This window comes from Barbus barbus (assembly GCF_936440315.1).
Source record: "Barbus barbus genome assembly, chromosome: 38".
Lineage (NCBI taxonomy): Eukaryota > Metazoa > Chordata > Actinopteri > Cypriniformes > Cyprinidae > Barbus > Barbus barbus.
The window spans coordinates 27314701-27331086 of NC_136716.1; the positions used below are offsets into that span (position 1 = coordinate 27314701).

Sequence of the window (16386 nt, forward strand, 5' to 3'; positions counted from 1 at the left end):
CAGGGGTTTCCTGACACTTTAACGGTTCTGTGTTGGCAGAGATCGAGTTTAACGTGACGGGGAACTACGGCAGCCCTGTTCACACCAACCACAACGCTAACTACAGCTCCATGCCGTCGCCAGACTTGGACCAATCAGATCGCAGGCAGCCGGACCAGAGCCGACGCCCACTCAGCGTCGCCACTGACAACATGATGCTGGAGTTCTACAAGAAAGACGGGTCCGCTTTACAGTATATGTATATGTATCCTCTCTTTGGGTTTGAATCACTGACGCTTCTGCTTTTCTTCCACTAATGCAGCATTAGGAAAATTCAGAGGTACGGTGACGCTTCTGTCTCTTCCTGTTCTGTCCTGATTTCCTGCAAACTTGCTGATTCAACTCAATTCAATTCAACTCAAGTTTATTTGTATAGCGCTTTTCACAAAACAAATCATTGCAAAGCAGCTTTACAGAAAATTTTACATTTCTTCATTATATTTAGGAGTAGGTTATTAGTGGTGACTATGGCAGAAATGTACAGTAAAAATCATGCTGTTAGTTATAAATGACACGTAATCAGTCAGACGGTGAACACTATTAACTGCAATGATTATATGTTGCGATTAAACCTTGTGATTAAGCGAAATTTGGTAGTTGTTCCAGGTTTAGCATCATCAGATTCTGAACACTGACATTGGTGGCATTGCATTATTATAGTGACATGAATTCAGTGCAAATTAATTTGTTGTAAAGGTGTATAATGATGTAGTATCTGCCGTACATCACTCAAAGTATGCCACTTAAGATTCTACTTAAGTTTTTGAAAGAAGTCTCTTCTGCTCACCAAGACTGCATTTATTTGATCAAAAATACTGTAAAAATTGTGAAATATTTTTACAATTTAAAACAGCTGTTTTCTATGTGAATATGTGTTAAAATATAATTTATTTCTGTGATCTGCAGCTGTATTTTCAGCATCATTACTCCAGTCTTCAGTGTCACATGATCTTCAGAAATCATAATAATATACTGATTTACTGCTCAACAAACATTTCTGATTATTATTAATGTTGAAAACAGTTGTGCTGCACAATATTTTTGTGGAAACTGATGCATTTTATTTTTCAGGATTCACAGATGAATAGAAAGTTACAGCATTTATTTGAAATGGAAATATTTTGTCACATTATAAATGTCTTTACTGACACTTTTGATCAATTTAATGCTCTGATGAATAAAAGTATTAATTTCGTAAAAGAAAATCTCACCGGCCCAAATGCTGCAGATGCTCTTGTTTATGACGTGTGAGAGATGTGATTGGCTGTGCCTCTGCCCCGTTGCAGTATGGGAGTGCGAGTCATGGACACCTCCTGGGTTTCTCGGAGAGGCTCCTCCTCGTCTCGTAAGAGCTCCTCGACTCCGCCCAGTGTTCAGCCGCTCTCTGATTCGCTGAACCCCGAGCAGACGGCCGATCTCTCCACCTCCCCCTCACAGACTCCGCCCCCCATCAGCGCCGATAGGACCAGGTAAACAGAGGCGACCAATAGGAATCTAAAACACACGAGCTGATCACATGACTGCTGCTCGTTTCAGTTCAGCCAGATGAGGACATCATGAATATTAATGCCATTTGTGACCCTGGAGCACAACACCAGTCATAAGGGTCAATTTTTTAAAAACTGAGATTTATGCATCATCTGAAATCTGAATAAATAATCTTTCCATTGATGTATGGTTTGTTATGATAGGACAATATTTGTCTGAGATACAACTATTTGAAAATCTGGAATCTGAGGGAGCAAAAAAATCTAAATATTGAGAAAATCACCTTTAAAGTTGTTCAAATGAAGTTCTTAGCAATGCATATTACTAATCAGAAAGTTTTGATATATTAATGGTAGGAAATTTACAAAATATATTCATGGAACATGATCTTTACTTAATATCCTAATGATTTTTGGCATAAAAGAAAAATGTATAATTTTGACCCATATAATGGCTATTGCTACAAATATACCCCAGCGACTTAAGACTGCTTTTGTGTTCCAGGGGCACATATGTACAGTATATTACTTTTGAATATCATCCAAAGCAGTTCAGAGTAAATATTAATAAACTGAAAAAAAATTCAGTTTTTATAATATGTATGAATTAGTTGGCTGAACTGAAACTGGAGTTATTCCCCTCACTTTCCTCTTTTCTGTTTTTAATTTCACCCAAAGATTAAAATTCATTTATCAGAATCACATTATTCTGTACCATTATTCACTGATTATCTTCCACTCTGCTGTAGTATGATGACAGATCTGCATTCCTGCATGAACTATTCTTTTATTTCTCCGTTTTGTTGACTGCGTGAATCCTGTAGTTTAATATCCTCGATATCTCAGACCCTCTTGTATGCGAGACACTCAGCATCACACGCTCCTCCTGTATGTTCAGAGTCACTCTTGTTTCTGCTGATGAACGTCATTAGCATTATTACTGCTTCGGGTTCAAAACATACGCTCTGTCCATCACATTTGTGGCAAATTATACAGCATATAAAATCAGTTCAATTTCATTGTCGAAGTTCAAAGTACAAACAATTGTGCTAAATTGAATTACTAATTTTAATTAATATGCATGAATATTATAATTATAAAGATTTGTATTTATTTTATTTATGATTCATATTGCAATTAATGCTTAAAATTAATACTTGATTTTATTAATATTGTAATACATATTTAACAAATCAAGTGTTAATTATAATATTAATAAATAAAGATTAATAAATAATCTAAATCTAATTAAAATTAATGATCTATATTAATACATTTACAGTTGATGATTTATTATATTCATATTTATTCATTATGATATTAATTAATCAAATTGATTAAATAACAATCACTTACAATTATTTAATAATTGACAATTAAATCATTAGCGCTGAATGATTGATACTAATTTAATTATAATTCATAATTAATAGACAACAATAATTAATCATTTATTGATATTTATGAACATGAATTAAGTATACAATTTAATATTTAAGAATTAATTTATAGTTGATTGTTAAATTAATTATTAATTCATTGACTTAATTATAATGAATTAATATCAGTACATTTTAATAGAATTGATAATTATTTATGAATTGTAATATTAGTTAATATAAGTACATAATAATAATTGACAGCCTGTTTAATAATAATTGAATAATTGCGAAGAATGTTTAATTCATTTATAATTAATATTCATAACTATTAATAAATTAATGATTGTATTAGCATTTATGAACATTAAAAAAATATTAATTACAATATTCATTAATTATTGACAATTATTTAATAATTGACTGACTGTTAAATAATAATTGACAAATTGCTAATATTTAATTATAATTAATAATATTCATAAATGTTTGACAAACTGATTGTATGAGTATTTATGAACATTAAAAAATATTTATAATATCCATTCAAATCAATTTATTGATTTAATTAGAGTTATCAGTAAATATTTTTTTAAATAAATCTGAATTGATCATGTTGCCATGGTAATGACACAGATGCTGTTGATGGAGCTGAACGTATTGATCTCAGACAGCTTTACGTGTCAATCTTGCAAATCTTTTCAGCTTCGACGAGGCATCATCCAATCGCTGGGACCCCTGTCCCGTCTGTCCCTCCCCTGAGGAGGAGCGTCCACCCCCTCCGTACCCGTTCTCTTTCCCCTCCTCCTCCTCGTTCCCTCACCCTCGAGTGCGTCCCGAATGTGTTCCTCCCTCAGCGTTTAGCCGCTGGTCCGTGTTCAGTCCTCCTCCGCCTCCGCTCCTCCTGTCCTCCACCTCTCTAGACATCAACTCCAACCCCAAACCCTCCGAGCCCGTCTACATCAAACCCCCGCTGCTCCCCGCCGCTCCGCTGGGGGCCGCCTGCAGCCGAGAGAGAGGACTCAGAGTGCCTAGGTAACTACCACTAACCCACTAACTACCCGCTGGATCACTAAAGGCAAATTTGGGATTATACAGTGGGGGCCGAAATTATTACAACACTAGTATTTTCACCAGCTAAGTCAGTTATTTGTATCTTTTGCTGAAGTGTGTCAGTAGGAAATATCAGTCTATATTTCCAAACATTTAGCCATTAATTGTAATAATCCAGTGAGATCTGATCTGATCATCATCAGTCTGTCTGGAATGACATGAAGAAACAGAACAAACTGAGACTAAATCCAGAAGAACTGTGTCTCCAAGACGCTTCAAGAAACCTCCTGCAAAGCTCCTGAGAAACTCTGCTCAAGTGCACCGAGGACAAAAGCTGCTTTAAACACCAAGCATGCTCACAACAAATGATGATTTCATTTAGTTAATAGAAGTTCATTGATAAAGCAAATCTATTTATGACATTATTTTTGACAGCATCCTCATTTTACAGCATCTTTACACAAGTGCCTAAAACTTTTAACAGCACTGCAGCTTTACAGGAGGTTTCTTGAAGCGTCTTGGAGACACAGTTCTTCTGGATTTAGTCTCAGTTTGTTCTGTTTCTTCATGTCATTCCAGACAGACTGATGATGATCAGATCAGATCTCACTGGATTATTACAATTAATGGCTAAATGAATGTTTGGAAATATAGACTGATATTTCCTACTGACACACTACAGCAAAAGATACAAATAACTGACTTCAAACCATTTTTAGCTGCTGGAAATACTAGTGTTCTAATAATGTTGGCCACCAGTGTATATGAAGCTTCTGATTGCAAATATTATTGATCATCATCATGAAAACACTTAGCGCCCCGTAATGCTCACCGATTGCAATGCACAACATTTTAATATACAGTGTGAATTATAAAATAAATAGGTTTTCAGTACAGTAGCATTTGATTCAGTACAGTAGCATTCTTTTACATTAATTGCTGCTGCAGCTACTGAAACTGAAACTGAAAATTTGCTTCAGATTTTCCCTCAAGTTCCCTGCGATGCTTTATGCATCAAAATGAGCAAAAATCCCAGCCTGCTTTGCTTAAAGAACAGCTGCCACACAAACAGATTACAGACCACTCACACACACACGTTTATTACCTTGCCCCTTAAAGAAAAGTTGCTGGTATCCACAAATCTGATATTTATAAATGTATTTATTTATTTTAGGTCAAATATTTATAAATAAATATTATTTGTATTTATTTCACACCAATCATTTCAACATCAAATAAAACTTTTTTTTTGCTATAATTATAAATAAACAATATTATTATATATACTATACTATTACATTATATAATATTTATTGCCCCCTTCACAAAAAAAAATATTTTAGTTATTGTATAATATTTTATTACCAATTTTAGTTTTCATATACGCTATACTTGTTTGTTTGTTATAATTAAGTCAGAAATTTTCTCAAATATAATATTTCTATTTATTTCACCAAACCATAAAATAAAAATGTATCTCATGTCTGTCTGTCTGTCTGTCTGTCTGTCTGAAATATTCTAAAAATAAAATTTATTTCACCAACCCCTAAAAAAACACTGTATGCACTTTTCTGATTGTTTATTTATTTACATAAGGTCAGAAATAATTTTAAAATATTTATTTCACCAGCCCCTAAAAGAAAACTTTTTTAGTATCTGCATACACTTTTATTTATTTAATCATTCATTTAATTATAAATAAATATTTCAACAAAACATTTCCATTTTTAGTAACTTCATACACTTTTTTTTTGTAACTTCATACATTTAATTAATTCATTCATTTATTCATTTTATATTTTATTGTATTGTATTTTATGTTATTTGTAACTGAGGACATCAGTAAGTGGATGTTCTGTCAGATCCACCTCATGGGGACACATTTGTAGCCAAATTGCACGTTTTCTATTGTATTCATCTCAGTGTCCAGATGTCAGAGCTGAGGCTGTGTGTGTTTGTGCAGTTAATGGATGTTTGTGTGTATTTCTGTCATCAGCACCCAGAAGAATAAGGAGCCCTCGCCTGTGATTGGTCAAAGAGGCATTTCACCCACGGCTCCCTCTGCTGGACAGAACCTGCTGTCAGACCAGAGTCCTCTCACGCTGCGCAAAGGTGCCTTCAGTCTGTGCAATATAATAAAATAGCCATGCATTGAAAACAGTGTTAGTTTGGACAGCAACTTTTGATTTAGTCATAGTCCTTGGACTAAAATTCCATTTAGTTTTAGTCATATTTTAGTCATCTGAATTGTTTTAGTTTTAGTCTAGTTTTAGTCAACTAAATCTACAGTACGGCTATAATCTAATGAGTTTAGTTACAGTGTAATGCATTTATTAAGCATTCTCTAAAATTACACAACTCAATATATAGGTTTGATATAAAGGCAGCAGATTCGTTCTGAATGAATCTCTTCCTAAAATGTCAATAGAGTTTCGTCATAGTTTTTGTCAGTCAAAAAGGAGTTTTTGTTTCGTTATCGACTCGTTTTCGTCAGTGACAAAATGTTGTTGACAAATTACGACAAAAATGATCCGTCAACGAAATTGTGACCCTGGAGCACAAAACCAGTCATAAGGGTCAATTTTTTAAAATTGAGATTTCATCTGAAATCATCTGAATGAATAATCTTTCCATTGATGTATGGTTTGTTATGATCGGACAATATTTAGCTGAGATACAACTATTTGAAAATCTGGAATCTGAGGGAGCAAAAAAATCTAAATATTGAGAAAATCTCCTTTAAAGTTGTTCAAATTAAGTTCTTAGCAATGCATATTACTAATCAAAAATGAAGTTTTGATATATTTATGGTAGGAAATTTACTAAATATCTTCATGGAACATGATCTTAATATCCTAATGATTTTTGTCATAAAAGAGAAATGTATAATTTTGATCCATACAATGTATTGTTGTCTATTGCTACAAATATACCTGTGTTACTCATGACTGCTTTTGTGCTGCAGGGACACATATAAACACTGATTGAAAACAGCAATCGATACATTTCAAATGAACTTCATTCATGCATTTTAAAGTCATTCATGTTATGATCGTATGATATGTTGCTGCAATTAATATACACTTTTCCTTCAGTTTCCAAAAAGCTGGCCCCCATCCCTCCCAAGGGCCCGTACTCTCCGTCCAGCTGTGTGTCGGATCTGTCTCCGGGTCCGTCTCCGGTCAGTCTGTCCCCGACGCCCCCCAGCACCCCGTCCTCATACACCTTCAGTTACCCGCAGGGCTGCTCCGTCCTCACCTCGCCCGGACACAACCACAGCCAGACGCTCGCCGGGACCCTGCCCAAATCACGGCCCAAACCGCCCCGCCAGAGACCCAGCCTGCCCCCGCCGCAGCCGCCGCCACTGGACGCTCTGTCCGCCGGGGAGAGCATGTCTACAGGTACAACAGTCATTTCTGGAAATAATCCAGCTAGTGAGTGTTCTTCCTCTCTGCTCCCTTCTTAGGACTGGCCTGCGGTCTCCACGAGGGGAAAAAAATGATTAAAAATAGTGAATGATGTTTATCTGAAAGTGTAAGAATGCAAACAGGTTTTCTGTAAGGGGCTGGTTTAGGGTTAGGGGATAGAAAATATGGTCAGTAAAGTCTATGGAAAGTCCTCACAATTCACAGAAACAAACGTGTGAGTGAGTGTGTGTCTGTGAGCGAGAGTGTGTGTGAGTGAGTGAAAGTGTGTGTGTGTGTTATGTCTCCCGTGTGACTCTGCGGTGGTTTCTTCTCTTCTCTCCTGTGGTGGTGGTTGTGATCTCTGCAGCGGTCTGATCTCTGCTGTCGGGGGCTTTGGTTCAGATGGTAAGCAGTAGTGTGTGTCTGTATGTAAACTCTCCTGCTGTCATTCAGCATCTGGGGCTGTGTGTCTCTAACGCTGTGCATGGCTCTGTTCTGCCCTGCATGGCTCTCCATCCGTCCTTCAGTTCAAACACATGACTGACCCACTCAAACCCGTCTCACATGTTCCTGTGTCTGTATGATCCTCATAACCCAGCATCCAACTACAGCAGTTTCATTCTTCTGTGGAACAAATCAGATGAGATTCTCCACAGCAATGCTTCATAGTGATCATGACTGTCACGCTGTAAAGCAGCGATTCCCAAACTTCTTTGTCAACCACATTACACACATCATCTGATGAATTTGTTTCTAAAATGTTTAGCCATTTAGTAGTTTTACAATTTTTCAGATGGACTGTTAAATGCATCTGCTAAAAAACTGTCAAATGCTTCAAAACTTACCAAGCCCCAACCGGACCCCTCCGTGATCCGCGATCCATGCTAGCGAATCATGTTTTTTCTCTCTTTTATGTTCACTCTCTCCACTCGTCTTCTCACTCAGTGTTTTGTGTTTGTCCTCAGACTCGTGGTGTGATTTGGACGTTCCCATAATAAGCGTGGAACTGGACGGGAGATACAGGAACTCTGTGGATCCGCTGGAGTCAGAGGAGGAGGATTCGGAGAGCACCGCCCTTTGATTACCCACAATCCTTCACTCCCTCCCTTCACCGCACAAATGACGTTGTATTGTCCATGTGATCCTCTGCACTGACCCACAGACAGGATCTGAAGCACTGGTCCCGTCGTCTTTGTGTTTTTTATGTATTTGCAGTTTATCCATGTGGTTTGTTTTCTATTTGCCTTATCTGAGTTCTTGCACTTTTGCCTTGAAGTTCGTGTAACATGTGTTCGGGTCGCTGCTGGGTGTAGAAAATCACACAAATACATTGAAACCTCATTGTGTCTAAACCCAGACTAGCATTCACCAACTATACAAACAGCTCCTGACAGACACACTACAGCACAATCCACTCGTGTGTGTGTGTGTGTGTTTGATGAATGTGAGCGTCTGAGATGAGATTTCAGATGAAAGACGCACTCGCTGTGGTTTGCAGTCAGATTTTTAATTAAGATCGTTTGTTAGGGGCCATTCACACAACATGTGTCAGAATTTACTGTTCAAAAGTTTGGGGTTAGTAAGATTTTTTTTATGTTTTTGAGTCTCCTCTGCTCACCGAGGCTGCATTTATTTGATCAAAAATACTGTAAAAACAGTAAATATTATTACAATTTAAAGCAGCTGTTTTCTATGTGAATATCTGTTAAAATATAATTTATTTCTGTGATCAGATCTGTATTTCCAGCATCATTACTCCAGTCTTCAGTGTCACATGATCTTCAGAAATCATTATAATATACTGATTTACAGCTCAACAAACATTTCTGATTATTATCAATGTTGAACACAGTTGTGCTGCACAATATTTCTGTGGAAACCGTGATACATTTTATTTTTCAGGATTCTTTGACACACAAAAATTTCAAAAGAATAGCATTTATTTGAAATCGAAATCTTTTATAACATTATAAATGTCTTTACTGACGCTTTTGATCAAATGTCGTTCAAAAAATAAAAATCTTACTGACCCCAAACTTTCGAACAGTCATGTAAATTAAAAAATTCACATCAGAACTTTATCTTTAAAACCCTCCACAAATGTTTGTTTTTAAAGCCTCCGTGTGAGATAGAAAAACTGAATGAATGCTGGATAAAGTGCGTTTTTACTGACATCAAACCTTATAATATATGAAGTGTCATATCACAGTAAATATCAGATATAAATGACTTATATTTACATGAACATTAATATGCTTACTGAGCAGAAAACAGCGAGGGCAGTTTATGAATGTGTTCATTTCATTGGATATTTTGGAATCAGGACCATTCCTTATGATCAATTACTGGATAACGATATATATATTCATTTTACTTAAGATTTTAGGAATAATTTCAATGAAATTTTCCAGACCTGCAAATCACATTTTAACTCTTTGATGCATTAATTAGTGAATCAATATAACTGAAAAAATGTTTCGAAACATCATCAATCCACGTCAACAGATATGATCTTATATTTTTAAATGATATATTATAAGAGAGTATTTTACACATCTGACCACTGCAATAAAACATAGTAGCAGATATTGTAGATACATTGTGCATCATAAATTAAAAACACAATATAAAGAGGAATTTAGGAGTAAAGGTCATCCATTCGAGGGTTAAAATTGCTTGATATGTCCAGGTTTTCCATGACTTTGGGACTGAATACGTCTGATTAATATGAATATGTTATCAATAATACGTCTCAAACTCTGCTGTAAGTATTAGCATGTGTAAATGCTGTTCACTCTCCGCTGTACATAGTCTATAGAAGCAAAGGACAAATATTTATTAACCTCTCTCTATATAAACATATATATGTATATAAACAGACAATATTATTTTTGCTTCAGACACAATGCTGGTTTGTGTAAATACACTATGAATTGCCGCGGATCCTGTGAAGGTCTCTGATAACAGGATAAAGTTCCAGTGCGTTTGCTGAAGAATCAGACGCACAAATAAACTGAAAGAGATCCAGATTGCGCCAGAGATTAAACCGAAGTCACACGTTTACCTCTTACGGACGCGTGTTGTGTGCGAGAGTCTGTGTGCATGCTTCAAACCATACTTTACAGTCAACATGAAACCCATTTTACCTCCGTAATGGGACGTTCTGAAACAGGAGAAAGATATATAGTAAATAAGGCCATGTTGACTTTAAAATCCTCCTAATGTGAATGTCTGATGATTTTGTGTGCGTGTTGAGTAAGTTATCATCAGTCTTTGTGGATTTCACTTCCATTTTGTGCTTCTGTTTGACCACCTTAAACTAAATTTGACTTCAGGTGACGCATTAATCCAGAAGAATATCAGTAGATCAGGGGAATCTGAAATGCAACGCGTAAAGAGTCTATAAACTCCATTTTTCTGTTTTTAATGCATTTTCGCAGCTAAACGCTCTGATTTTATTTTCCTAGCGGATGAGAGCAGGTCTGTCAGGAACGCAGAGGTGAAGATGAACTTGCGTATGTTTGTGGATCTGAATGTGCTGGTTTTCTGTATCTTGATATGGTGGTTTTCTAGTCTTGTTGGCAGGAGCTCATTTTTATATGAGGGTTTTATCAGCACAAGAAGGTCAGACTGCCGTTTGTGTTTTAGCAGGTTTAAGGCAGTGTTTTCAGTAGCAGACGCAATCTAATGTGTTGAACTGACCAGATATTGGTAGCTAAAATCATAATTAGACTTTATATGTCATAAACAAACATGCAAGGATTGGGAAATGTTGTTGAAGTGCATTTGGAAAATGATTTCTGTGTGTTTTGGGGATCAATCTGGGTTATTGTAAAGATGCTCTGATGTCTTAACTAGATGTTTGTAAATCTGCTGCATGCTTTGCATTCATTACCTACAATGTAATCTCGATTTGAAACACTTTTATACATGCTATTATAGCTTTTTGCTAAAAAGAAGAACAGAAATACCCAGGTAATGCAGATACTCCATCCTGCAATATCAGCTGCTAATCAAACCATTTAACACTCAAACTTCTGTAGATCGCATGCAACCTCCTTCTAACGCTGATTTGTGACCAAGAAACTTTAAAGGAATATTTCACCCACTTGGATGCTCTGCAGAAAAAAATCACCAACTCTCATTGAAAATAATTGACTTTTCCAGTCTGAACACACCTTAAGATAGACTGAACTCAGCACCATTACTCACAAGCTCTTAAATAAGTTCTTTCCTCGCCGTCTCACGTATATCTGATCAGTATATCACTTAGCAGACTAGTTAATGACTCAGTAACCACACAGACGCCGTGTGTATATTTGTGCGCTGGAGTTATTAATGCTGCATGCTCTTTCACCGTCATGCTGTTGAGTCCTGTCCGATTCATGTTTATTTACTGTTACCGATGTGTTTCATGCTTGATTTACACTTGAACAAACGGGGGCCAAATAAACAGAGCGTTATTTCCTCAGAGAAGGATTTTTTTTAACATTTTGTTGTTTTATATGAAGAGGCCCTTTATGTCAAAATGGAAAACTGGAATAATTTGAGACGGGATGTTCAAAGTCTCATGAAGCTTAAAGAACAACATCCTTCATCAGAATGTGATCTCGATAATAAAATCAATCATTTTTAATTACTTATATTTGTGCATGCATTTTATTCTAGTTTGTTTACTTCTGAAATATGACGTAATTCTCAGTGAAAAAGTATATTTAGCAAGATTATCCATCAGGATTTGATATGATGGAGTAAAGTATGTTTTTTATACCATAATGGAGTCACAACTGAATGTTTGTTTACTCGATATCTATTTGGTTTTTGGTGAATCTAATCTAAATCTAATTATAAGTGATGTCTTCTGAAGAGGAAAGTTGTTAAAAAAATTATGCAACTTACAAAATCACATTTTGCTGAAAGATTATGAAGACAAACATTTATTTCTTTGATATCACTGTGATGAATCATTCACAATAACTCCATGATTTAAAAAAAAAATAATATAGAAAAATAAACTAGATCAGTTCATGTATAATGCATTATAAGGTATTCATAATGTATTATATGTAATTGTAAAGTTAAATGCATTATAACATTTGCAGGTTGTTACATCTGAAATTGGTAGTATGTCGTGTTTTAATGCATTATACAAACTAAAGTTGTAACAATAGATAAGTATATTTTATTATAATTGTGGTTACAGTTATTCATGAGATCATGCAATGCATTATAAGGTGCATTACAATTCATAATTAATGCATTAAAATAATTATATAATGCATTCTATTTAACGGCTTTAAGCATTACCAAAACATTTTGAGGTAAACAATTTTAAGTTTCTTTTAGTAATTTTGTTATGTGCTTTGGTCTTTTTGTGTGTATTTATTTTTATTTTAGAAAATTCGTACTTCGATGTATTCATTTAATTCAGTTGCCAAGGCAACATGTCCAATTTTTAAGTTTTGTAAGTGTAAGTTTTTTGTCTAATATTTATATTTTGCTTTATTTCAGCTTTTTTCTTTGTAGATTTAACTTTGTTCTATTTTAGTTTTAGTAATTTTAGCACTTCAACATAAACTTAATCAATTGAGGTTATTGTCAGTTTAATTTTTTTTCCATCTATTTATATTTAGTGTTCTTTCAAATGTGTATCAGTATCAAAGAAAAAGATATATTTATTAAATTAATCACAACACTGATCTGGCAAAAGGGTAAAATAATAAAATCTATATTTTAATACATTTAAAAAGTATTAAAGAAAAAAAAATCAATACATAAAGTTCTCACAAAATCTGTGAGTTTTGATAAAAACAACCGCTGGGACACAGAAGTGCCTGGATTTGAAGAGGTACAGAGCTGAAGTGTGTACTCGAGTGTGTTGTAGTGTGTACTCGAGTGTGTGTTAGTGTGTACTCGAGTGTGTTTCAGCATGTACTGTACCTGAGTGTGTTGTAGCGTGTACTCGAGTGTGTGTTAGTGTGTACTCGAGTGTCTGTTAGTGTGTACACGAGTGTGTGTTAGTGTGTACTCGAGTGTGTTGTAGTGTGTACTCGAGTGTGTGTTAGTGTGTACTCGAGTGTGTTGTAGTGTGTACTCGAGTGTGTGTTAGTGTGTACTCGAGTGTGTTTCAGCATGTACTGTACCTGAGTGTGTTGTAGCGTGTACTCGAGTGTGTGTTAGTGTGTACTCGAGTGTCTGTTAGTGTGTACACGAGTGTGTGTTAGTGTGTACTCGAGTGTGTTGTAGTGTGTACTCGAGTGTGTGTTAGTGTGTACTCGAGTGTGTTTCAGCATGTACTGTACCTGAGTGTGTTGTAGCGTGTACTCGAGTGTGTGTTAGTGTGTACTCGAGTGTGTGTTAGTGTGTACACGAGTGTGTGTTAGTGTACTCGAGTGTGTGTTAGTGTGTACTCGAGTGTGTGTTAGTATGTACTCGAATGTGTTTCAGCATGTACTGTACCTGAGTGTGTTGTAGCGTGTTGTAGCGTGTACTCGAGTGTGTGTTAGTGTGTACTCGAGTGTGTGTTAGTGTGTACTCGAGTGTGTGTTAGTGTGTACACGAGTGTGTGTTAGTGTACTCGAGTGTGTGTTAGTGTGTACTCGAGTGTGTGTTAGTGTGTACTCGAGTGTGTGTTAGTGTGTACACGAGTGTGTGTTAGTGTACTCGAGTGTCTGTTAGTGTGTACTCGAGTGTGTGTTAGTGTGTACTCGAGTGTGTTGTAGTGTGTACTCGAGTGTGTTTCAGCATGTACTGTACCTGAGTGTGTTGTAGCATGTTGTAGCGTGTACTCGAGTGTGTGTTAGTGTGTACTCGAGTGTGTGTTAGTGTGTACACGAGTGTGTGTTAGTGTACTCGAGTGTGTGTTAGTGTGTACACGAGTGTCTGTTAGTGTGTACTCGAGTGTGTGTTAGTGTGTACACGAGTGTCTGTTAGTGTGTACTCGAGTGTGTGTTTGTGTGTACTCGAGTGTGTGTTAGTGTGTACTCGAGTGAGTTTCAGCATGTACTGTACCTGAGTGTGTTGTAGCGTGTACTCGAGTGTGTGTTAGTGTGTACTCGAGTGTGTGTTAGTGTGTACACGAGTGTCTGTTAATGTGTACTCGAGTGTGTGATAGTGTGTACACGAGTGTGTGTTAGTGTGTACTCGAGTGTGTGTTAGTGTGTACACGAGTGTCTGTTAGTGTGTACTCGAGTGTGTGTTAGTGTGTACTCAAGTGTGTGATAGTGTGTACACGAGTGTGTGTTAGTGTGTACTCGAGTGTGTGATAGTGTATACACGAGTGTCTGTTAGTGTGTACTCGAGTGTGTGTTAGTGTGTACACGAGTGTGTGTTTGTGTGTACACGAGTGTCTGTTAGTGTGTACTCGAGTGTGTGTTAGTGTGTACTCAAGTGTGTGATAGTGTGTACACAAGTGTGTGTTAGTGTGTACTCGAGTGTGTGATAGTGTATACACGAGTGTCTGTTAGTGTGTACTCGAGTGTGTGTTAGTGTGTACACGAGTGTGTGTTAGTGTGTACTCGAGTGTGTGTTAGTGTGTACTCGAGTGTGTGATAGTGTGTACACGAGTGTCTGTTAGTGTGTACTCGAGTGTGTGTTAGTGTGTACACGAGTGTGTGTTAGTGTTCTCGAGTGTGTGTTAGTGTGTACACGAGTGTGTGTTTGTGTGTATTCGAGTGTGTGTTAGTGTGTACTCGAGTGTGTGTTAATGTGTACACGAGTGTGTGTTAGTGTGTACTCGAGTGTGCGTTAGTGTGTACTCGAGTGTGCGTTAGTGTGTACTCTAGTGTGTGTTAGTGTACTCGAGTGTGTGATAGTGTGTACACGAGTGTGTGTTAGTGTGTACTCGAGTGTGTGTTAGTGTGTACACGAGTGTCTGTTAGTGAGTACTCGAGTGTGTGTTAGTGTGTACTCGAGTGTGTGTTAGTGTGTACACGAGTGTCTGTTAGTGTGCACACGAGTGTGTGTTAGTGTGTACACGAGTGTGTGTTAGTGTACTCGAGTGTGTGTTAGTGTGTACATGAGTGTGTGTTTGTGTGTTGTCGAGTGTGTGTTTGTGTGTACTCGAGTGTGTGTTAGTGTGTACTCGAGTGTGTGTTAGTGTGTACACGAGTGTGTGTTAGTGTGTACTCGAGTGTGTGTTAGTGTGTACTCGAGTGTGCGTTAGTGTGTACTCTAGTGTGTGTTAGTGTACTCGAGTGTGTGATAGTGTGTACACGAGTGTGTGTTAGTGTGTACTCGAGTGTGTGTTAGTGTGTACACGAGTGTCTGTTAGTGAGTACTCGAGTGTGTGTTAGTGTGTACTCGAGTGTGTGTTAGTGTACACGAGTGTGTGTTAGTGTGCACACGAGTGTGTGTTAGTGTGTACTCGAGTGTGTGTTAGTGTGTACACGAGTGTGTACTCGAGTGTGTGTTAGTGTGTACTCGAGTGTGTGTTAGTGTGTACTCGAGTGTGTGTTAGTGTGTACACGAGTGTGTGTTAGTGTGTACACGAGTGTCTGTTAATGTGTACTCGAGTGTGTGTTAGTGTGTACACGAGTGTGTACTCTAGTGTGTGTTAGTGTACACGAGTGTGTGTTAGTGTGTACTCGAGTGTGTGTTAGTGTGTACACGAGTGTCTGTTAGTGAGTACTCGAGTGTGTGTTAGTGTGTACTCGAGTGTGTGTTTGTGTACACGAGTGTGTGTTAGTGTGCACACGAGTGTGTGTTAGTGTGTACTCGAGTGTGTGTTAGTGTGTACACGAGTGTGTACTCGAGTGTGTGTTAGTGTGTACTCGAGTGTGTGTTAGTGTGTACTCGAGTGTGTGTTAGTGTGTACACGAGTGTGTGTTAGTGTGTACACGAGTGTCTGTTAATGTGTACTCGAGTGTGTGTTAGTGTGTACACGAGTGTGTGTTAGTGTGTACACGAGTGTCTGTTAGTGTACTCGAGTGTGTGATAGTGTGTACACGAGTGTCTGTTAGTGTACTCGAGTGTGTGATAGTGTGTACACGAGTGTCTGTTAGTGTGTACTCGAGTGTGTGT

General features: G+C 37.1%; 1 protein-coding gene across 1 annotated transcript in view; it reads left to right on the forward strand.

Annotated features, from left to right (window-relative positions):
* LOC306858006 (rho GTPase-activating protein 44-like) overlaps nucleotides 1-12002 on the forward strand; it is a 44847-nt gene extending 32845 nt beyond the window's left edge. The window contains exons 16-20 of the mRNA XM_079398342.1: nucleotides 40-220; nucleotides 1326-1508; nucleotides 5955-6070; nucleotides 7054-7359; nucleotides 8331-12002. Of these exons, the coding sequence (XP_079254468.1) occupies nucleotides 40-220; nucleotides 1326-1508; nucleotides 5955-6070; nucleotides 7054-7359; nucleotides 8331-8446 (902 nt within the window). The 3' untranslated portion in view covers nucleotides 8447-12002. The remainder of the gene's footprint in view (nucleotides 1-39; nucleotides 221-1325; nucleotides 1509-5954; nucleotides 6071-7053; nucleotides 7360-8330) is intronic.
* The last annotated feature ends 4384 nt before the right edge of the window (nucleotides 12003-16386 follow it).